This window comes from Nilaparvata lugens, chromosome Y (assembly GCF_014356525.2).
Source record: "Nilaparvata lugens isolate BPH chromosome Y, ASM1435652v1, whole genome shotgun sequence".
In the NCBI taxonomy this organism is placed as follows: domain Eukaryota; kingdom Metazoa; phylum Arthropoda; class Insecta; order Hemiptera; family Delphacidae; genus Nilaparvata; species Nilaparvata lugens.
Window position 1 is genome coordinate 1,715,585 of NC_052519.1, and position 25,711 is coordinate 1,741,295.

The 25,711-nt window shown below is 34.7% G+C and overlaps 1 protein-coding gene across 1 annotated transcript in view; it reads right to left on the reverse strand.

Annotated features, from left to right (window-relative positions):
* Positions 1-25,711, reverse strand: part of LOC120355171 (endoribonuclease Dicer-like) — a 123,307-nt gene that overhangs the window by 42,776 nt on the left and 54,820 nt on the right. The window contains exons 9-13 of the mRNA XM_039443495.1: positions 20,953-21,127; positions 19,074-19,189; positions 6,607-6,625; positions 5,930-6,142; positions 2,877-3,185 (exon numbers count right to left, since the gene is read on the reverse strand). Of these exons, the coding sequence (XP_039299429.1) occupies positions 2,877-3,185; positions 5,930-6,142; positions 6,607-6,625; positions 19,074-19,189; positions 20,953-21,127 (832 nt within the window). The remainder of the gene's footprint in view (positions 1-2,876; positions 3,186-5,929; positions 6,143-6,606; positions 6,626-19,073; positions 19,190-20,952; positions 21,128-25,711) is intronic.

Sequence of the window (25,711 nt, forward strand, 5' to 3'; positions counted from 1 at the left end):
CTTCCGACAGATTAATAGTATTTAGATTACAACTAGAAACTGAATTGTTGAGTTGATTTTTAGATTTAATTGATTGGGAGCTTTCAACTGGTTTTGAAGTTAGCCTCTTGTCCCGATACCTTATGAATCATAACATGTTACAAAGAATAGGAGAAATTTTTAATAATAAATAAATAAATTATTCATCAATTTATTATTGAAATTTCATTATTAAAAAAATCTAAAACCTGAATTTACATATTATCTGAAACAGAATATTGTTTTTAAAATGCATAATGCATTATTTTGTTACGAGAAAATTGAATTAGATTAGATTTTGAAATGTACCGCCATAAAAAACGCACAAAATGGCCGCTCCATAAGGAACACGGGTGTCTTGACCTGGTTTTTATAGACCTTGATAACAATGAATATTACCGCAAAATTACTATACTTGATAGATTTATTTTCATTTACCGTAGCAATCACAAATTATATTCAAACACATCAATTAGTTATCTATCAATCAGATTAAACATACACATAACATTATTTTGCCTGTTGTTTCTATCGCAATCATTTTTATGAAATGTGTATCATCATAGAGAACAATAGCGTAAGTAGATATCCCATGGTATAGGACGTTTATGTCGCAACTTTTACTGTTAACTCAAGCCGATAACTGTCGATTTTTACTGTGTTGTTGGGGTGAGAGTGTATGAACGGCACAATATGAGAGACTACCAGCGTCACACGTCAGAAGGAACTACGTGGACTACCGGCTTGAGATAACAGTAAAAGTTGCGACATAAACGTCCTATACCATGGAATATCTACTTTAGCTTTTGTTTCTCTATCATTGAATAAATAAATGAAATATGAAATCGAACACAATTTTTAGAAACGATGAAACAGCAAATTTCCCAAAAAGATCGTTCATATTATCTTAATTGTGTCTAAAAAGATTAAAAAGTTTTCAAGTCAAAAATTACATTTACATTAAAAGATTTCTCCTGAAAATTAGAATAAAATGTTAATTATGTGTTATTCATCGGTTTATCTATAATTTTATCGATTTGTATCACATACACTATCATAATAAGGCTGCCACCCAATATATTGCAACGATTATAAATACTCAACATTTAAATAAATAAATATGTTTATTGGTCATTAATATTACAATAATACGTGGGCCATTGTCAGACAGCATAAAAACAATAGAAGGTTTACAACAAAATTTAAAAACTATTAGTAAATATTTAAATTTGACAACATGTTTACAATTAGCAACATCGAAATTCAACCGCAATCCTATTATATTGAGCGAGCAATTTCTGTAGTTTTATATTTGGTTATTTATATTTATTTATTTATGGTTATTTATGTTTTACGGATCTCGAAAAAGGCTCAAACAATTTCCACTAAATTTGGAACATAGTAGGTTTATGATATAAAAATTCGATTGCACTATGTCTCATCCTTGAGAAAACTCGCTGAACGACATTAAAAGGATAATTCATCCTTGGCTGAAACAGCTGAGACTTTCGTCGTCTGTGGATAATAAAAAGTTAGTGAGCGAATGAGTCTGCAGAAAATCAAAATATCGCATCCCCGAAATTCATAAGCTGACGTATAGCCAGCTGTAAAATGTATGAACACGATCATTTTAGAGAATTATTGTGTTCTGTCATGGCTTACTTTAGATAAAGGCTGGAGCGCACAACTTGGCAACGTCGCAGTCAAGCTCAGCTTCAGGCCGAGAAAAGTGAATTCACTTGGGTAGACTCCCGTTTAACTACCAGCTTTACGCCCTTTATCAAATACCAATACTGAGAAATTCAATTCAATGATAGTAAAAAAATATATAATATTAACTGATAGACTAATTTTAGTTTTAGCTCTAGGAGTTCCAAGTATAATGTCTAGCTTGGCAATATATTTCACTGTACTTACTTTCTGTGTCTGTATTTCCTACGAGCAATTTTAACGATCAAATGTATTTCATTAATAGATGAAAGTATTGAATAGTAACTTCTAAATGTAAAATAAAAATATGAAAGTCGAATATTGTCTTCCTTTTAAAAAACTTCTGAATTTGATGCATTCGCTTTTTGTGAATCTATAACTAACCGTAATGATAGTCGATAGTTCAATAATATCTATCAAAGGGAATATATTCTACTACCATTTAGTTTTTGTTCGTAATAATATCCATCAATTTATATTAAAACACATCATTAATTACCCTACCCTTTATTATTCTTTTTTCTTTTAAAACAAGACTTGTTTCCACTCCTCTTTTTTATTTAGGGAAAATGGCTTCAGATGAGTTGGAACTAGTCGTGTTTTGGATGAAAAAAATACAAAGAGTACGGTATTGAAGATTTATATCATGTTTTAATAATTTCAAAGTAGCCTTATAAAGAGAAGTGATAGTTCATATTAATAATGAATTAATAGGTTATTGAATGAATAATGATAATTCATTCAACTTTGTCCATTAACTAAATTATATCTAGGCTTAATAGTATACAAAAAATTACAGAAGAATTGATATCCAATAGCAATAGTTTAATCTATCTTTACATATCTCTGTGGGTTTATAATCACATTATTGACATAAATCAAATACTTACTATCCCTACTAACAAATGCAAATGATTTCACAATATACAATAATACAAATGATTCTACAAAATACAATTTTTCTAATGGTGTAATGAATCTATGCATATCAAATAAGGCAAAGTCGGCCTGAACCACACGTTGCCATATTGAACATGTTCCGGCCTTCTACCTATAGTAGGCTGTGGTTCTGTTAATCAATAATAATAAAAATAACAAGCGAAGCTCGGTGCCCCGATATTGATTAATTGAATTGAACAAACTCTCACCTGGATATACAATCCGAGCAATGCTTCAACACTGTCCGACACAGTCTTATTAGATATGACTTGCTGAGAAATGAAGTGCGCATTGCTGTAGTTGCAATAATCCAAATCCTCTTCCCATTCCTCCAATTTCTCCTCAATTATGTCTTTGGTTCTCGGCGACAGTTTGCCACATTCTATCTCGTCTCTTGACAGCGGAATTTCGTACAAGTAGCGTGGATTTATGTTCAACTCTCGAAACAAATTCTGCACTGTACGATCCACACAAAATCCGGGCGCAATCCAATCGGACTCTGTGTTGAATTCATCAGCCTGCAAAATATTAGAATGTCAAGTGGATTTTTACAATATTCCAATAAAATTTTAGTGTTTGGAAGTTTGTGTTTCTTCCATGGTTACAAATCTTCTCAAATAACTCAATATTATATCGTTACTTACAAAAGTGGTAATTGAGTGGAATATTTCTAATTAATTTGTTTATTCAAGCAATCTAATTTCATGTTTATTTTGGACTGAAATTCGATAGAAATTGTACACGTGAAATTAGAATAAGAATAAGAGGTACCAGTTTACAACGGACACATCAGGTATATAAAAAGTTGTACTTACTCCATCTATATATATAAAAGTGAAATGGCACTCACTCACTGACTGACTGACTGACTGACTCACTCACTCACTCACTCACTCGCATAACTAAAAATCTACCGAACCAAAAACGTTCAAATTTGGTAGGTATGTTCAGTTGGCCCTTTAGAGGCGCACTAAGAAATCTTTTGGCAATATTTTAACTCTAAGGGTTGTTTTTAAGGGGTTAAAGTTCGTCTTTTAGCATGTATATTCTTCTTCTCCAATCTCTTAATTATAATTGAAATTTCCATATCATATGTTACTATAGAACTATAATCTAGATAGAGTACCTCTTCGAAACAGTTGTTAACTGGCAACTAAATTAATAATTTTGTCAGGTTGGCATTAAGTTGAGTTGACTTTGTTAGGTTGGCACCAAGTTGAAGATTTAAATGCATTTATCGCGGAAAAATTGATTGGGCACTGCTACTTCAATCCTGGGAATATTATTTTACTAGCAGTCAGGCTCGCTTCGCTCGCCATATCCGTTTAGCCAGACGTTTAGTCTGGATCCCTGACTGGATCGTCCTAACATATGATAAAAATGCTCAAATGAAAAATGCAGGCGAGCGAAGCGAGCCTGCTGATCTCATTCTTTGACGATCCAGTCGGGGTCCAGGGGGCGGAGCCCCCTGGCTAGACGGATATGGCGAGCGAAGCGAGCCTGACGGCTAGTTCCTTATAAAACTTATGGATTTGATTATGTGATATTTTGTTCAACTTGAAACAACAATTTTTTCTTTGCATTTAAATTATATTAATATAAATTCTAAAATTAACGTTCTTCACTCATCAAGGTTATGTTTGGTTCTGTTATGCTTTCCAGAATGTTTAATACTCTATTTGCCATTAAACAAACAAATTGCAAGAGACTTCGTCATAAGGTCACAAACATAATCAAAATTGATACATTAATACAATATCTACTGAAATAATAATAATATTATACAGAATAATGATACAATAGTTATGTTTTACTATTATTTAATTTCTAATTTCTCACTCAAAGAATAGCGTGTCAAAAACAATTTTACAAAATTTAAAACAAGTAGCTCAGTAAGTTGATTATTCTGTGTCATAACCTAAAAATTTGGAAGAAAAATAGCACAAGGACGACCTCATTATTTTATCAACCAATGTTATTACATCAATGTCATATGTATCGTTAATATATAAATGAATGAAAATTATTTATTTCAACGCAAAATTAAATTCAGAGAGAATTAGCTCTAGTTCTTTAATTACAACGTTCTGAATCGGAAATATACAAGTAGGCCTACTAGATTATTCAATTAGCACCTGTTCAAATAAGAACCCATTGCTTACCCTTAGCTATCTGTTGAATGATGGCCTGTATTTTTTAAATTCATATCTTTACTTAGCTACATAGAAATGGAAAATCAAGTAGCCTTTTAAACATTTTTTCACAGCATGTATAAAACGTTCAATGTAAAAAATGACTTTAAAGTTGGAACATTCTGGGAAAAGTAAAGAGTAAATGTTAAAAGGGTTACTTTGATATTTGATTTCCAATTATATGTGAATAGAAGTTGCTCTATACTAGCTAATAAGTCACAAATCATTCTTGTGCTTGAGTCCAAGGTTAATCACGTAAAACATCGCGACGAGATACATCCCAGAATAACGTGTGAATAACATAAGAGAAAATATAGAAGTAAGATAGCATCGCTGTGAAAACAAATCACAGCAAGATCAAGGACATGTAGGGTGGCTCGTTGGAGTAAGTGATAACGCGCCGGTCTAATAAGGACACGATAAGTCGTCGGTCCCGACTACCTAAAATTAGTCACTCATTACACACGCACAAGCCTATGTGGGCATCACCCTCAGTATTGTTATTATTATTATCTCTTTTATCTCCATTTTCATGGGTCATAATAAGGTGTCATTGGCTTATTTAGCTAAATGACACCTTTTCTATCTTGGTATATTGAGAAAACGTCTTAATAGCGATGTTGTGCAAAGTATTACTGCTTTCCGCATTAAATTTTGTACCCATGCAGGTAGTCTCAAACTGTGCAACCTTTCCGGCAGTTCCCTTGGTTATCACCTGTAGCTGACACTATCAAAGGTACTATCATCACTCTCTCTTGCTTCCACATATCCTCTATCTCCTCTGCCACAGGCAAATATTTAAGCAGTTTCTCATTACTGTATTGCTTTGAATTGTGCGTGTTTGGTATGCCTATGTCTATTAAATATGTGATTCGATTCAGTTTATCTATTAATATGATGTCTATAATTCTTATTATTATTATTATTATTATGTGTTTGATGCCGAGGGTCTCATACCAAATAAATAAAGTCAGAACATGACAATATCTTAACGCCATGAAATTATTATTCAGAGTGCATTCTATTTGGAAATTAGATAAAACTGAAAAATAAAATCGAATGTAATTTACCTTGATAATGGAGCCCAAGCCCTTCTGTTCACCACAATAGTACAGGTTTCGGTTTCCGATGACTTTGCCCTTGATCATTGTCAGCTGGCCTTCAGACAGTTCGGGAAAGCGGATGAATAGTAAGAGAGACACGGCATACTTAAGAAAAGAATCGCCCAGAGTTTCCAATCGCTCCAGATTGAAAATATCGTGTGCTGAAGCAGTAGTCAGAACCTGAAATTGACAATTTTATTTAAAACTAACTGGTAACCCGTGCTCCGCAAGGGTCTAATGAAAAACTTGACAAACTGGAAACGTGACGTACTGAAATCTTGAAGAATTTTAAATGGGCCTATGACCATCCTTGTTAAGTTGAGAATCTATTTGCAAAATGTCAAGTTAATCAGTCCAGTAGATGATGGATCATTCGTGAATTCCCTATCCCGTACGTGTGTAAGCCAATTTTTTCCTATATTATGCAGAGTGATTATAAAAGGGCTTTACAACTTTGAAAGCACAAAAACATTAATTGGAATTACTTACAGAATTGAGAAAGGTGTCATTTTGTTACAAAACACTTGAAGTTCAAGGTGTGGGTGTTATTTTGGTTCGATGTGACAGCCAGCAATTGGTGATGCGACATACATCCCACCGATAATCGATTTCTTGCCACACTCGTACCAGTATATCAGGCATACCTTGTGCAACCGCAGCGATCTGAATGTGATCCGATTTCGGAGGTCATTTAGATTGTCTGGTAGAGGCGGAACATAAACCTTATCCTTAATGAAACCCCACATGAAGAAATGCATCGGTGTTAAATCCAATGAGCGAGGTGGCCATGCAATTGTCCCTGCACGGCCAATCCAGTGAAGTCTACAAATTCCTGCACTTCCCGGTGGAAATGAGCGTATGCACCGTCATGCTGAAAGTAGAAGGGAACTTGTTCATCTTGTTCAGCATGACGGTGCGCCACCTCATTTCCACGGGAAGTTTGGGATTTTCTAGACATTCGCTTTCAACTTCGCTGGATTGGCCGTGCAGGGCCAATTGCATGGCCACCTCGCTCACCGGATTTAACACCGATGCATTTCTCCCTGTGGAGTTTCATGTAAGGTTTATGTTCCGCCTCTACCAGACAATCTAAATGACCTCCGAAATCGGATCACATTCGGATCGTTGCAGTTGCACAAGTTACGCATGATATGCTGGTACGAGTGTGGCAAGAAATCGATCATCGGTGGGATGTATGTGGCTACTCTTCATTTGTAGAGCTTTAATCAAATAAAATTGAACATGACTTTCTACTAGTAACGGATCAACAACATTTGATATTCATGAATGAATCAATGACAACGAAAACATATGGTTTATCATATCATTCTACCCGGCTAGATTTTCGTGTTATCTTAGGGGCAAGATGACGGAGCGACACAGTGGACTCTTGTCCATCAGGGCGACGAATGTGAGCATACTCTGGGTTTGCCTCAATCAATTCAACTTCTTCTACTGATGAATCTTGCTTTGAATTTCGGTTCATTTTCTTCAGCCAAACTGGTCCTGGGCTCATTAGCCAAGATGGTAGTGACTGTCCATTTGTTGAGGATCTCATGTGTAGGAACATTCGTTCATGAGGGGTGCAATTTGTTGTAGTACACAAAAGAGATCGAATAGAGTGAAGTGCATCAGGCAACAATTCCATTATATCACTCTACTTGACCATTCCCTCTCGGATTGTAAGGCGTTGATCTACTAGTTGCTATCCCTTTTGAGCCAAGAAAGCTCTTCAACTCAGTTGACATGAAGGATGTTCCTCTGTCTGTGTGAATATAGCTTGGAAGGCCAAACATTGATATTAATGAGACCAGGCAATTTATGACTGTTCTCGCAGTCATGTCTGGACAAGGAAATACAAAAGGGAATCTTGAGTACTCATCAACCATCACCAGTAGGTATTTATTTCTTGTTTTTGATTGTACGGGTCCTTTGAAGTCCATATTAATTCGTTCAAAAGGTTTTGTTGCCTTTATGAGATTTCCTTTTGTCTTCATATACTGTGGTTTTATTTCATACCCAAGGAACTTCAATGATTTTTTTGAAAATTTACATTTTTCTTCATTTATAGTCAAGCCATACAATTCAATTACTTGTTGAAATTTCTTAAGATTTCTGTCATGTTCTTCTTGATCTGAACCGCAAATGACAACATCATCCAAATAGGCAAAGCAGTCGTTCAAATTCTCTCTTTCTATAAGTCCGTTTATTGTACGTTGGAAGGCAGCTACTCCATTGGTTACTCCGAATGGTATTCGTTTGAACTGATAAAGTTTTCGGCCTACTTCAAAGGCAGTGTAATGTCGTTCATTCTCAAGAATCGGTATTTGATGGTAAGCTGACTTGAAATCTACAGTACTAAAAATGTTGTACTTGGCAATTGTGTTTACAAGATCTTCGATCAATGGGAGAGGGTATGCGTCTAAATTTGTGAATTTATTAATAGTCTGTGAATAGTCTATGACCATTCGTTTCCTCTGTCCATTGGTTACAATGAAAGGCTGGGCACGCCAACTGGACTGGCTTTCCTCAATTATTCCTTCTGTAAGGAGGCGATTGACCTCATTCTTCATGAATTCATAGTCATCTTGTGGGTGTCTTCTGGATCGGGTAGTTATTGGGTGGCAATCGGGAGTCAAGTCATTGAAAAGGGAACATGGTTTTATCATGGCCTCCACCAAGAGGCAATCTTTCAAGGGTGGTGTGGTTGTAGAATTATTATCTATTACAAGAGGCTGTTTATTACCATTGAATGCTAAACTTATTGTAGAGTGATTCATCAAAAAATCGTGACCAAGTATCACATTGCAACAGCATTCTTTTAATACCAAGAGTTTAATATTGTTGTATTCATTTCCTTTGTACACAATATTGCTATAAACACATGCTTTTGTAGCGGTGTTATGTTGAACAGATGCAAATCTTATAAAACAAGAATCTGATGCAGTTTTAAATTTATTTGTTTTTGCAAATTTTTCATCAATAAAACTGGCAACACTTCCGGTATCAATAAGAGCTGGTGTATTTATTCCATTCACCGAAACAATAATTGTAGTTTTAGAAAGATTACTGATAACTTTTAGATTAAAGATAACTTTTAGAAAGATTATATACCAGCTGCAGTAATAGTTGACGTAGTTGGTTTTTCTTTGAGCGTTTTACTTTTACACACATGGGAAAAGTGTCCAATTCGGGAACATTTATGACAAGTCTTTCCTATTGCAGGACATTCTTGAGAATTTGAGTGTTTTTTATATCCGCAACGTTGGCATTGAACGGATTTCTCTACAATTGCCTGTCGATTTTGGGTTACAGCATTAACATCTGAGAAAGATTCACTCAAGCTTATGTTTTTATTTTCTTCAACAGAGTTTGTATAACAAGTACTTTTAAAGGAGTCGGCATATGTTTTTGCGGATTCAAGAACACGTGCTTGGGAAACGGTTTCTTGTAGACTCAAATCTCCTTGTAGAAAAAGTTTCTCTTTAATTTCAATAGAACATAACCCTGAAACAAGAGCATCTCTAATATGCTCGTTTTTGTTTTCTTCGGCTGACACTCTAGTGAAGTTACATGATAAGCTTAATCTTTTTAGTTCAGAATAGTAGTGAAGTGCATCAGGCAACACTTCCTCCCATCGATTTGAATCAAGTCCTCGTGATCTTAGAGCTAGTGTTATTGCTTTCCATATAATTCCATTAACCCCCTTACCTTTTTATTTGAAAAAGGCTACTGGTCGAGAATTTTGTGTTAATGTTGCACCAATTGCAAAATCTGATGAATCTGTCTCAATTATGAATGGTACATTTTCATCAACAAAGAGCAGTACCGCGGAAGCAATTTCATTTTTCAACAATTCCAATGTTTCCACTCTCTCTCTGCCGTAGGCGAATCTGGGTCGATAGATAATTCCTTTGGCTTGAGAAACTTGTCAATATGTGATTCCATCTTATCTTCTTCGTAGTTACGGTTTTCAATCGTTTTTATCTTTTTCTTTGTCGGCATTTTATTTGATTAAATTGAAATAAGTAAACTCTTCATTTGTAGAGCTTTAATCAAATAAAATTGAACATGACTTTCTACTAGTAACGGATCAACAACATTTGATATTTATGAATGAATCAATGACAACGAAAACATATCTCATATCAGTTTATCATATCAGTGGCATTAACAACGGCAGTCACATAAACCCAAAATAACATCCACACTTTAAACTTTGAGTGTTTTGTAACAAAATGAACCTTTCTTAATTCTGAAATTAATTTCAATAAATATTTATGTGCTTTCAAAGTTGTAAAGTCCTCTTATAATCACTCTGTATCATAGAAAACGAAGTTATTGGAACAGCTAGTTTGATTTGCTCTACTGGTTTTCAGGAAAACATTTTCTTACTCGATTGAAATTTTCATCGTGTAAAATCGAATTTTCATCGTCTATTTTTGTTGTATAAATTTGAAAATATGAAAACATTTTCTCCCAAAGAGCACTTCAAACGCCAGCTTTCCTTATAAATAACACCAATACTTTCTGATAAAACAATACTATCAGTTTGATGTAAATCTCACTTGATACTTTATTATTAACGTATTGTCATTATTCATTCAATCATCCTGCAAATCAAAAATCATATTGATAGCATTTATAGTTTTAGTTCAACATAATTATGATTATCAAATAATCATAATTCGATATGAAATTTCATGTAAATGTTCCTAGAATCTGTGACGTCAAGTAATTTCATTTATTCATTTACTAGCAGGTAACCCGTGCTTCGCAAGGGTCTATTTAAAAACTTGACAAACTAAAAACTTGACGTAATGGAATCTAGAAGAATTGAAAAAAGGCTTATAAGAATCCTCGGTTAATTAAGAATTTATATGCAGCATTTCAAGTAAATCAGTCCAGTAGTTCAGACGTGATGATGCTTCAAACATAATTTTTCTATCCTTTACACGTGTATACGTGTTTAAGCCAGTTCTTTCCTTTATTATAGTATAGAAGATGATAGATGGATGGATGATCATTGTTATTTTACTAAAAGATAGGATAAGTTGAGTAGTTTCCCTTTCAGAGGGAGTTTTGATAACCCACAAAACTCATTTTCTACCATATGATTTGGTGATTTTTTTATTTTGTTATGAAATGGTATGTACCATTTATGAAATTTGATCATTAATTCTGAAAAATCTAGAAGGAAAATCGAAATTTGGGCTTCCAGGTGCACGAGATTGATATTTTTAGAATCTATGTGCAACATTTGGAGATTTAAATCATTCCCGTTTTTCCGGTATGCAATCCACAAGTTGACATGTTTTGATGCGAACAAACGAACACACAAACAAACGAACAAACACAACCCTACTCTCTCTTATTATATAGATTTGTAATCATACAAGCATTAAGACAAATTCAAATATAACCTTCATTATATTTTTGAAATTAATTAAAACGAGTTACCTGAAGAAAATCAGCCAGTTCTACACCCGGAGCTTCGTGTTTGGAATTGAAAATCGAGAGATGAGGAGTGACTGTTTTGGAAGCGTATTCTAATGCTTTGATCTGAAAAATGATTCAGCAAGCTATAATTTATTTATACATTGATAGATACAATATCATTATGAATTATAAGGGGTATTCACTATTCAGAATGTTGGAGTTAGCTGGCTAAGTCGAGCTATTCGCTAACTCCTGCTATTTGCTAAGTCTGTGTTAACTCAATGCTATAGTGGTACGATAGAAAAAAAATAGCAGACGAGATAGCAGATAGCGCAGCTTTGAGTCCGCTAACTCTAGCTAACTCTGTTAAAACGGCGGCCATATTTGTTTTGGTCATATTTGGTAGCAAAAGTGAGTTACACAAATTATCCGTTTGGAACGCTATTGCAGTTAGCTTATAGCAGTTGGTTTTAGATGGAGCGTTTACAATCCAGAGTTATCAAATGGCACTTTAGCTGGCTAAAACAACATTGTGAATACCCCTATAGAACTATGAATAATCGTATTAATAAGATTAATCGTTATTAAGTCAAATTCATTCTTAACATAATAATTATATTATCAACTGTAGCTATAGCATGTAGTACATATTAATTTAATACAATATAAAATAAATTCTTTAGACTTTTGTTGGTGGGAAAGCCCCATCTTGCCTGAATATATCATTCAAGCCGTCAATAGGCCTTACGTCTGTAATACTGCATACTGTAATTCAACCGGGACCATCCCAATTATGAAAATTTATTTTTGAATCACTGAAGAAAATATGTTCTTGGTGAAAAGAATATAATTGATTATTTTTAACAAGAATGAACAGTTGATATTACATCAAATAAATGTGCCAGTATCAGCACTATCTTCTATCTTCTATCTTCTATAGAAGGTAGGGAATCAGTAACGCTGTTCTATCTTTTTCCTCTGCCATTTAAACGTGGACATCACTATATCTACTATGAAAGGCAGTGGTAACGCAGAGAATCTGCAACACTATCTTTTCCACTGCCATTACAACGTGGATCTCACTATATCTACTATGAAAGGCGGTGGTAACGCAGACAATCGGCAACACTGAAGTCCTATCAATTGCACTGACTTATAAACGTGTAGCTCACTATAATGAGCCATATAGATAGGAAACACTTATCTTTGATTCCTCACCAACTTTTTGCTGGTAACGATGTTAGGCGAAGTTTATAAAATATAATTAAAAATATTTTATAATACTGATAAAACTAAGACTTCCTAAATCGTATAAACCACTTGTTTCCAGAAATTGTTTGTATTTCTTGGCCCTACGTTTTTCAACAATATTCCTCTTGAAATAAAGAGAACACAAAATCGACTAGTTTTTAAAACAAAAGTTCTTAGATGGCTTAGAGGTCTTATGCCTGACTATCTAGAGACCTTATTCAATGTGATTTCATAATTAAGGCTGTGCAAAGGCTAAAAATAAACTTTCTACTGATGATATTTTTCATAGTTTTTCGATTTGTATATCATCAAACTATCAAAATGAAAAAGTTTTCTTAGGATTTGAGAGGCTTTTGTTCATTCCATGAATGCCAATAAAGCTATTATTATCATTATTAAGAGATAAATCCATAATTATGAATAATTGAATGATTGAGGTATTAATGATTGAATAAAACAAAAATTACCTGAAAATAACAATTTTTGATAAAGTGATTCAATTTACCAAAAATAACTTGTTTTGGGTTATTTTTAGTCAGTTTTAGTAAATTGAATACATTTTTCAAAAATTGATATTTTCAAAACATTTTTGTTTTATTAAATCAACAATATCATGAAGAATTTATCCGCTGAATCTCATGGAATTATCTTTTACCGAATTTGAATTGTTCTGTCCCAAAAATTTGAACTTTTAGGCGCTCATATCTCAAAAAGTAATGATCGGAAAAATAATGATTTCCTGAGAAAACGTTTTTCATTTTGATAGCTTGATGATATACAAATCGAAAAACTATGAAAAATATCACCAGTAGAAAGTTCATTTTTAGCCTTTGCACAGCCTTAAAATACTCTGACAATGGTGGTTATGCATTGGGAAAATGAGCCGGATTTGGAAAGTGAGCATGTTGAGTGTGAATGTGTGAGTGATTGGTTGCTAATTTTTCCTTCTTTCTTCTTTTTCTATTTTTCTACTTCTCTATAAATTCATAAATTAACAAATATTCATTCCTGCTCGCCTACGTAGAGTATTGTACTCTCAGCAAGCAGTATTTTTCCATCAAAATTCACATATTAGTCTGGTTTAGCATGTTCGAATCTTTGTTTAAAGTTATCGTTCAATAATTCGACTAAGTACTTTATAATATTATTAGCTTATTTCTGTAATCTTGACCTTCCGGCAGTCGTGCTGTTGTCAAAAGTACAACAGAATCAGTTTTTTTGCTGCACAAAACTATTGAATGGAGTGGTGTCAGTGAATGAGTCACCTATGCATTCCAAAACTTTCTCCCCATCACTCCACTGAGTTGCAGTATCAACCGAGCAATCGTTCAGTCTAGGTGCCATTTAGTCGCGACAGTGCATAAGATAGGGAAAGACTGTATACGGGGACTGCAAACGAACCAATAACACAGAATTGATGGCTTTGCTTGGTGTACCTTATGGGCTACGAATTGGTAATCATCCAAATGTGTATAAGCGTAAAATAATCCAATGAGATGGGAATAGTAGTTATACAATTAATTAGTATGTTTTGACAGTAAACAGAGTACATAAAACTTGGAAAATTGTGTGTTGTAAAAATTACAACACGCGACTGCTCATGTGATTGAGTAGGACACGACCAACGTTAGTAGACAGAAGGTTGATCACTCGCAGTTGTAAGATTCGAAGTAGTGGGGAGAACGCCAGCGTGACGTCACGTGTAGTAAAAAAGTGATAGAGTAACCACACTGAGCATACAGTTCATTCACAGTATCTTCAAATACATCGTCGTTTAATCCCCTCAAGATTGACCTAGAACTTGAAAATTCTCCATACTTATAGCGAATGAATCACCGATTCTAATGATGTTAAATATTTCAAGTTCATTCAACTTGTATGAATAAAGTGAAGTTGAAAGTTTTTCAAGAATCTAAAAACGTGACACGAAAAAGTTAATAAGCTGGAAAAGCGTTGGTAGACAACGTTATACTATTATAATTTCAGATTAACCCATACAAAATCTTGATAAACCAATGCATTGCAATAAACCGATCCCGATAAATCCAATGAATTCCATTCATATAAATGCACTGAACACATGCTGGTATCGAGCACATGTTCTACGAGAATCAAAATTATCTCATCTCCGAAATTCAAAAGACTTTCCTTGCCGTTACGAAAATTTATCAACTGACGCTAGTGTTCCCGCGCATCTCAAGTCTACTTTTTTAAGATCTGAGCCAGCTGGTGACAGGACAATAACGCTAGATATACACGAGATCTGCTACCTCTTCATAGTGAATGATTTAATAGAATCAACAGTTTGCAATTGACTAATCTTATTTTCTCGAATTTCGAGCTTATTTTCAATTTTAGGTGAAAATGTTACTGAACATTAATTGTAGAGATTTTATGCTCAAACCTTTCCACTCGAATTTTTTTGTTTAAATTGTATCTGAAGCCTGATAATTGGGAATCTATAACCAAACTTTGCATGGATGGTGCAGTGCTCCTGAAACTTTTACAGATATGAGACTTGTGGCAGTTGATAGAGCTTATCAATGACTTTTCTAGGTATGAATTTGATCAAAATCGTTGAAGCCGTTTTCGAGAAAATCGCGAAAAACCCTGTTTTTGACAACATTTTCGCCATTTTAGCTGCCATCTTGAATTGCATTTGATCGAAAATGTTCGTGTCGGATCCTTATAGTGTAAGGACCTTAAGTTCCAAATTTCAATTCATTCCGTTAATTGGGAGATGAGATATCGTGTACACAGACGCACATACACTCATATATACACACACACACACACACACACACACACACACACACACACACACACACACACACACACACACACACACACACACACACACACACACACACACACACACACACACACACACACACACACACACACACTACTGTACACACACACATACTAACTTCAAAACAACGGTTTACATGAAGTGTAGAAGAACAGTGTAAATAAAGTGTGAGTAGAGAGCTAGTAGAAACTACTATGATCTAGGAAGAATCAATCTACATGTTATGACGTCATTAATTAGTTGTGGGGCCTGAAGTAATAGTAGGTATTGAAAATATACGTTTAGGAGGACAGACGAATCCACTGTACAACTCAGCCTACGAATCATGTACATGCCCTTAGCCAATCTACCAGTCTAAGTGAGCATCCCAAGATAAATTCTCGTCCAAGTAAAGCCCTAACAACTTCATAGGAGGCTCATTCAAATCCCTAGTAAACTTGAAATACGAATCAGCTGTTTTATTGGAATTCAGGGATAGATTATTAAATTTAACACTTTTATTATATCATAGATTATTAGCTGCACACCAGTCATTAACTAGTAGTTCTGTCAACAGTAGACCGTAGACAGTAGTGTGTGTGTGTGTGTGTGTGTGTGTGGTGTGTGTGTGTGTGTGTGTGTGTGTGTGTGTGTGGTGTGTGTGTGTGTGTGTGTGTGTGTGTGTGTGTGTGTGTGTGTGTGTGTGTGTGTGTGTGTGTATATATGAGTGTATGTGCGTCTGTGTACACGATATCTCATCTCCCAATTAACGGAATGAATTGAAATTTGGAACTTAAGGTCCTTACACTATAAGGATCCGACACGAACATTTTCGATCAAATGCAATTCAAGATGGCAGCTAAAATGGCGAAAATGTTGTCAAAAACAGGGTTTTTCGCGATTTTCTCGAAAACGGCTTCAACGATTTTGATCAAATTCATACCTAGAAAAGTCATTGATAAGCTCTATCAACTGCCACAAGTCTCATATCTGTAAAAGTTTCAGGAGCACTGCACCATCCATGCAAAGTTTGGTTATAGATTCCCAATTATCAGGCTTCAGATACAATTTAAACAAAAAAATTCGAGTGGAAAGGTTTGAGCATAAAAATCTCTACAATTAATGTTCAGTAACATTTTCACCTAAAATTGAAAATAAGCTCGAAATTCGAGAAAATAAGATTAGTCAATTGCAAACTGTTGATTCTATTAAATCATTCACTATGAAGAGGTAGCAGATCTCGTGTATATCTAGCGTTATTGTCCTGTCACCAGCTGGCTCAGATCTTAAAAAAGTAGACTTGAGATGCGCGGGAACACTAGCGTCAGTTGATAAATTTTCGTAACGGCAAGGAAAGTTGTGTGAGTGCGCCACACCAGATTTTTACTTTAATATTGGCGTATGAAGGAGGCTCCTTTTTCCTTTTATACTATCCTTGAAATGCAAAATTTCAAAAAACCTAGTATATACGTCGACGCGCAATTAAAAAAGGAACATACCTGTCAAATTTCATGAAAATCTATTACCGCGTTTCGACGTAAATGCGCAACATATAAACATTTAAACATTCAAACATAAAGAGAAAATGCCAAACCGTCGACTTGAATCTTAGACCTCACTTCGCTCGGTCAATAATCAAGACGCTACTACATAGCTCTTTTTGTAGTTCAGATTTGGATGGACAACACATTCTCACACCAAAATCATCTGCAAATAGATTACAGATTAGATACGGAATCTGCAAATAGATATAGATTACAGTCCCGCTTTGCCTATCGGCGGAGGGCCAATAGACTACAATACTACCCGTTCAAAAACATTGAACATTTTTGAAAATGTATCTTTCCATAAGCAACAGATGCCCTTTTGTATCTTCTCAAAAGCAACGTGTTGCATCCGAAAACATACACAAGGAGCTTTTTGGAGTTACGTTCTTTTAGCACAACCACAGAAAAATACTGTGTTAAATAAAAATACCAAGAAATTGTCAAAAACCACAGATTTATTGATACTTTAGAAAGACCGGTTTCGGTTGTTACACCATTGTCAATCTCTGATAACTTCTTTCCTCAATGGCACAACACAGCCTATCAGCTGGCATTCGTTCAACATGTCATTGTTGGTGATACGTTGCAACTCTCTCATTCATGTGAAGAATCTTTGTATGTAGGGAGCTTCCTCCATCTAGGGATCTAGGGTCTCTGAAGCCTAATGTTTTTGCAAATCCGTGAATATTACATCGCGAACCATACTTTGCAATTTACAGAACAAACTATTATGCCTTTTGAAGCTTTTATTGCAAAGAGCAAGAGTAATTGATGGAAGCAAGTCAAATCTATATATATAAAAGCGAAATGGCACTCACTCACTCGCAGAACTAAAAATCTACCGGACCAAAAACGTTAAAATATGGAAGGTACGTTCAGTTGGCCCTTTAGAGGCGCACTAAGAACGGATTTGGAAAAATTTCCAGATACGCCCAAAATCTGCGTTTTTCCAGCGTTTTTTGTGCTTTCTCAGCTTTATCGAGAACAAATGAACAGAAATTGTTCAAATTTAGTACAGAAGCTAAGCTAGGGTGTAATAATGTTGTGTTAGAAGGAATTTGAAATAACGTCAAAGATACGCCCGAAATTAGCGTTTTTTGCTTTTTCTCAGATTTATCGAGAACAAATGAACAGAAATATTGTTCAAATTTAGTACTGAAGCTCAGCTAGGGTGTAATAATGTTGTGTTAGAAGCAATTTGCAATAAGGTCAAAGATACACCCAAAATCTGCGTTTTTCCAGTGTTTTTTGTGCTTTGTCAGCTTTATCGAGAACAAATGAACAGAAATTGTTCAAATTTAGTACAGAAGCTAAGCTAGGGTGTAATAATGTTGTGTTAGAAGGAATTTGAAATAACGTCAAAGATACGCCCGAAATTAGCGTTTTTTGCTTTTTCTCAGATTTATCGAGAACAAATGAACAGAAATTGTTCAAATTTAGTACTGAAGCTCAGCTAGGGTGTAATAATGTTGTGTTAGAAGCAATTTGCAATAAGGTCAAAGATACACCCAAAATCTGCGTTTTTCCAGTGTTTTTTGTGCTTTGTCAGCTTTATCGAGAACAAATGAACAGAAATTGTTCAAATTTAGTACAGAAGCTAAGCTAGGGTGTAATAATGTTGTGTTAGAAGGAATTTGAAATAACGTCAAAGATACGCCCGAAATTAGCGTTTTTTGCTTTTTCTCAGATTTATCGAGAACAAATGAACAGAAATTGTTCAAATTTAGTACTGAAGCTCAGCTAGGGTGTAATAATGTTGTGTTAGAATGAATTTGAAATTACGCCAAAGATACGCCCAAAGGCAGCGTTTTTCTCAGCTTTCCTGCGTTTTCTCAGTACTTTGACTTTCTGATGGAATGAAGCATGCTCAAATGAAAAATGCAGGCGAGCGAAGCGAGCCCGCTGATCTCATTTTGGGACGATCCAGTCGGGGGTCCAGGCGTCCCCTGGCTAGACGGATATGGCGAGCAAAGCGAGCCTGACGGCTAGTTGCTGATATTTAGAAGACAATTAAAATTGTATTCGTTTTGTAAATTCCATTAACATTGTATGTTTTCTACACATCACTAATTTTTATTCTTACCTTTTCAATACCTTCTTATTGACTTTCTTCTCGAGCAATCCTTCTCGGGTGTCATTGAAAGGATTCGTATTGTAGCCAACAATGAAGTCGCTCTTCACATTGGGAAGCTTCAGATCCTGCAACATTTCAATTATATCAAGACTAAGGCTCAACTCACACTTACGCGACTCAAGTCGAGAAGAGACTGCGACTCTAGTCTCTTCACGGCGCAGCATGTGTTTTCAAATGGTGACACTCAGACCAGTCGACTCTAGTCTCCGCGGCCTCACGACTGTGAGACTGAGTCGAGCGTCGACTCGACATCTTGGTCGAGCCTCGACTTGAGTTGCGTAGTACCGTGCATTTTTAATTAAAGTGAGGTTATGTTTTATGAAAGTGATGTTTTATCATTTTAGATAAGACATCAATAAGAATTAGATAAGAGAATATATTTATAATAATTATTATGAAATTTGTTACATGCTAAGTAGTGAGAAATTAGATCTATAAAGTAAGGTTGGAAAATGGACATTTATTCATCTATACAATAAGTACATTATCAAAATGATAGGGAGGGGAAAAATACGGTAACCTTGTGCTATTCCTCTACCATATTCAGATAACACATAGTCCGAAATAGATTAAGTCTTGTATTTCTTTAATTCACAAAATTTTCAGTCCACAAGTATTTTCACAAAGTAGATTTTCAAATTTAGATGCTTCAAAACTAAACATAGATGAAATATTTCACATTATTATAACTAAAATAGGGAATATTTACATATTAAAAATATAATTTTGAAGAAATACCGAAAAACAAACTTAATTCTAAAAGCACAACTGATCTTATGAAACTGAAAAAGCATGGAGCCAAAGTAGTGACAATGAGAAAGTCGTAAGGTCAAGAAACTGGGGTATCCTCGACTGGAGTCGTACAATTTGAGTCGAGGTAGTGTGAGTTGAACCTTTAGTTTCAACATTTCAAAAGTTAAAGCTCTCCCAAATTTCATTCAAGACAAGAAGAACAAGCATTCTAGCTTGTTGAGGCTGAAAAGTCATATAAATTCATAATTTTATTAATTCTAAAATTAAAAATCGATCTTTAGAACATGATAGATACGGAGAACATTTCAAGATTTATTATTACTGTAGAACACATAATATGTAGATGATTTATTGAGAACTATGCTAATCAATTTTATTGAATAAAAATACTAAGAAATTGTCAAAAACCAAAGATTTATTGATACTTAGAAAGACCGGTTTCGGATGTTACACCATTGTCAATCTCTGATAAACTAAAACTAAATACAAGAGCAGTAGAATTTATACTAGTAGGCGAGTACTGCTATTGGTCAAGGGCATGAACGCCTGTCATTGGCCCAGCTAGACAGTCTCCTCCCACTTAACGGTGTCATAAAATGACGGCTTAAGCAACAGACTCGCCATGATAACAAAATTTACTGTCAGTACAAAATAAGACCAAGAAAACAAGTAAAAGAAAATAAAACAATTATGTGAATAGAAAAACTATTGACTAATGTACTGTATGCTTACAAAGCTATGATAAAACTAAATTTGTAGTGTTGTATTGGTTGAAATTAATCTGGCCATTTAAACTATATTGGGAATTGTCCTCAATTACTCTTGTTTTCTAAAGCCTCTAAAATAGTTGTATTTAGTTTTAGTTTATCAGGGATTGACAATGGTGTAACAACCGAAGCCGGTCTTTCTAAGTATCAATAAATCTGTGGTTTTTGACAATTTTCTTAGTATTTTTATTTGATATGAATAATGACCACAATATCAACTTCTCAACTACACAAAAAGTAATCAATTCAACTCTTGATACAACAATTTATTACAAAAAATATCAATAATAATTTTTCAAAAGCGTTACCTCCAGGATATATTGTAGACATTTGCATGAGAAGCGCCGGGTAACAAATATCAAAGCTTTATCAGTTTCCTTAAATCCTTTAAATAGTTCTAAAAGCTTCAAGACTTTATTGGAAACGAATCGTATTATTCTTTCTTCGCCTTCATACTTGCTTAGAACATCAAACGATATTTTTCTGAAATAGGAACAATTTTCAGGTAATTTATTTTTTCCCTGGAATTGTCAATACTCGTAGTGGCTTATTGACAGCGCTGGCACTTTGCATAGGCATTTACACACTGAGTTCAATAAGAAATCAATTATATTTTATTAAGCAAGAAATTATATTTTTCAATAATTTAATAATGAAATTTCATAATTAAGATGAATATTTCGTTAATTAATTATGAATTTCTACATTGTTAAAAGACGTTCTGGCAACAGAGCAAAGCGAGAAAGAGATAGCGCTATCCGCTTTGTTGAATGATAGACAAAGGTAGCAATATCATTACTAATCAAACACTGCCATTATAACGTGGGCCTGACTATAGTCATTGGTTTAGTATTGGGATATGGTAGTAGGTACTATTTTAATAAATACAACAGGAGTTGTCTTTAGCACTGAGTTCCTTACATTAATATTCAGTTTGCAATAAGTACCGTATTTAATATTCATATACTTATTAATGAGTATGAACATAGTTATTATACTTGTATCATTATTGAAATTATGTTTACAGTTAAATTTCAATCTGGGAACGAAAATTTATGAAACATATATGGATTTAATTGGAACAAAGGTAAGGCGTTTATAATGACCCTATCCAAGAATATGAATAAGAATTGAAAAGAATAATCAACTATAAAAATTAAAATTATTGATTTTATTCAAACAACTTTTTAAATCCGAATTCGAGACAATACGGTTGTACCACCACATATCAATGGTCGAAGCCTCATTCATTCTCTATCACTAAAAAAAAAACAAAAATAACTTTTTGTTGAGTTATTTTTGGTAAATTGGATAACTATCTTGAAAATGGATATTTTCAGGAAATTTTTGTTTCACTAGATCAACAATACCATGAAGAATCTATCCTTTGAATCTCATGGATTTATCTCTTACCGAATTTGAAATGTTCTGTCCCAAAAATTTAAACTTTAGGCGCTCATATCTCAAAAAGTAATGATCGGAAAAAAATGTTTTCCTGATAAAACTTTTTCATTTTGATAGCTTAATGTTATACAAATCGAAAAACTTTGAAAAATATCACAAGTAGAAAGTTTATTTTCAGCCTTTGCACACCTTTCATTAATAGTATGATCACTTTTTCCATCTTCTTGGATTATTTTACGCCAATGAACATTTGGATGATTACCATTTCATAGCCCAATAAGGTACATCAAGCAAAACCAATAATTCTGTGATATTGGTTCGTTTACAGTCCCCCCCCCCCCGTATACAGTTTTTCCCTATCTTATGCACAGTGCGACTTATGCACTGTCGCGACTAAATGGTACCCAAAGACTGAACCATTGCTCGGTTGATACTGCAACTCAGTGGAGTGATGGGAAGAAAGTTTTGGTATGCATAGGTGACTCATTCACTGACACCACCCCATTCAATAAAACACATTTGATCCAATTCACAGCAACCCGTAGTTTAGAAGCTGTAAATAGAACTCAAATTCCAACAATAGAAGACCGTTAGCATCATCCTCATCAATTAAATTCTTAGGTCTAATTATAGAGCAAAGTTTCTCTTGAAAAGAAAATATTCAATACTTAACAAAAAATCTGGTGTGGTAAACTCACACAACTTTCCTTGCTCATATTTGAAACTACGATCATACTTTTGTATATGTGTATTGTAATGAAAAACCTCTGCATTCTAGGCTTTATTGATCAGTAATGAATTCATAACAGATTCAAAATTAGAATAAATAGTTCAACATCTGATAACAGAAACATAAGAAGAAAAACACTAGTCATATGATGATTCAATATCATCACATTCTTCCCGTCTTTAGGAATTCAATGAATAGTCTTTCAAATAAGAAGGCATTTTGCGCTCTCTATAAGATCTTCGCAGGGTGCCATCAGGAGGCTCTTCTTCATCACTGAGGGGGAATCCTGTATTTGTTTCATCTTGATTTTCATGATAATTTTCTTGATTGTTCTCAGGCTCTGCGTGATCACTAAGGCTTGATCCTGCATTTGTATCATCTTGATTTTCATCGTTATCTTCTTGAATGCTCTCTTCTCCTCGAGGGGCAAGGTTTTTCAATGATACAGTTGTCTCTCTTCCATCACTAAGCCGTACCTTGGCATATTGTGGGTTGATTTGAAGAATATCCACCTCCTCGACCAATGGATCGAATTTACTTCTTCGTATAGGTACTTTCATTAGGACTTTGTTTGAAGGGGCAAGCCAGGTTGGAAGTGCTATACCATTAGATGATTGTCTATAGTGTCGGAACATCCTATCATGTGGCGTCTCATTAGTAGCCGTGCACAATAGGGATCGAATAGAATGTAGAGAATCTGGGAGCACAGATTCCCAATCAGATACATCCAAATTTCTATGCTTCAATGTAAGAGAGACACTGTGCGCCAAATTGTACCATTTTCTCGTTCGATTTGGCCATTTCCTGGTGCGTTATAAGGTGATGACATGGAAGTGGCTACTCCTCGATTATGAAGGAATTCCTGCAGCTCTCTGGATTTGAAAGAGGTTCCATTGTCAGTATGTACATAAGAAGGTAAACCAAAGGTGGTAAACAAGTTCACAAGGCACTGAATTACAGTTGATGAATTCATATTCGGACAAGGGTATGCAAACGGAAACCTAGAGTACTCATCAATTATTGTCAACAAATATTTGTTTTTAGTTTTTGATGGAAGAGGACCCTTGAAGTCCATGCTTAATCTTTCAAATGGATGTGTCGCCTTTATGAGAGTAGATTTCAATTTATTGAAAAATTGAGGTTTTATGGCATTACATGTTTGACATGAAGAAGTCATTTTTCTGACATCCTCAACTGAATAGGGTAAATTATGAGTTCTTACCCAATGAATCATTCTGGTCACTCCAGGGTGACACAAGTCACAGTGTAGGGAGTGTAATTTATCGGTTTGAGTTGCATTACACACTCTGGAAAGTGCATCTGCTACTTGGTTGTCCTTTCCTGGTCTGTAAATTATTTCGTAATTGTAGCATGACATCTCCAATCGCCATCGTTGTATTTTTTCATTTTTTATTTTATTTTGATGAGTCATATCAAACATGAATGATACAGAGCGCTGGTCAGTGATAATTTTGAAGCATCTTCCAAGTAAGAAATGTCTCCACTTTTTAAGAGCACACACAATAGCAAAAGCCTCTTTTTCAATGGATGAATGTTTACGCTCACTATCATTCAGCTTCTGAGAAAAGAATGCTACTGGACGTCCACACTGTGATAGGACAGCTGAAATTGAAAAATCAGATGCATCTGTTTCAACCACAAAAGGTTCAAAGTCGTCAATTGTACTAACTACTGCCTTAGAAATCTCAGTTTTGAGTTGATTGAAGTCAGCTATAGCTTCAGAAGTCAAAGGAAAGGTCTTTGCTGTAAGAAGCCGTTTAGCTTTATCTGAATAATTAGATATCCATTTGGAATAGTGTGCAAACATTCCAATTGTTCGCTCAAGAGCCTTTCTATTATCTGGGGGTGGAAGATTGAGCAATGGTTTCAGACGTTCAGGGTCAGGAGAAATTGTCCCATTTTCAATTTTATAGCCAAGCAAGCTTATTGAAGTAAGTGAATATTTACTTTTTTCTGTATTGATTGTAAAATTATATTTTTGTACTGCATCTAAGAATTTTTTGAGATTCAAATCATGTTCCTTCTGATTCTTACCACATATTGTCACATCATCCAGGTATGCATACGTTTTTTCAAGTTTTTCATTATTAATAACATTATCAATGACTCGCTGAAAAGTGGGTACACCATCTGTCAGACCAAAAGCAAGCCTTCGAAATTGATACAAACGGCCACATGCCTCAAATGCAGTGAAAGGTCGATCTTTTTCTCGTAGGGGTACCTGGTGGTAAGCGCTTTTCAAGTCAATAGTGGTGAATACAGAGTTTTTTTGAGACCTTAGAAACAATATCTTCAAGACTAGGGAGGGGATATGCGTCAAGATGTGTGTATTGGTTAATAGTTTGAGAATAGTCTATTACCATTCGCTTTTTGTGATTTTCGTTCTTCATTACAAATGCTTGAGCTCTCCAGGGAGACCTGCTTTCTTCAAGCTAGCTTCAACCTACACAAGCTAGCAGTTTCTCAATTTCTTTCTCCATGAAACTAGTGTCTTCAAGAGAATGCTTTCGGGATTTAGTAATTATAGGTTTAATGTCTTTAGTTAAAAACTCAAAAAGTGGTGGAGGTTCTATCTTTGCTGGAGCCAGATAATTGATAGTCAATGGGGGTTTAGTTCCTCCAAATGAAACTCTAAGTTCAGAGTGTTGATTAAGTAAGTCATGTCCTATAATAACATTAGCACACAAATCAGGCAATACACTGAATTTTGTTTTGGGGTAATGTTGACCTGAAAATTCTAAATGAGCTACACAATAAAAGGAAATGTTCTTTCTTAGTGATGTTGAAGCCATGGACACTGCACCAGTTGTAGGGTACATTTCAAGTCCACATTTTTTAGCAAAACAGTGTGAAATAAATGTCTCAGAGCTTCCTGTATCTATCAAAGCAGAAGTAGGAATGTTGTTTACCTG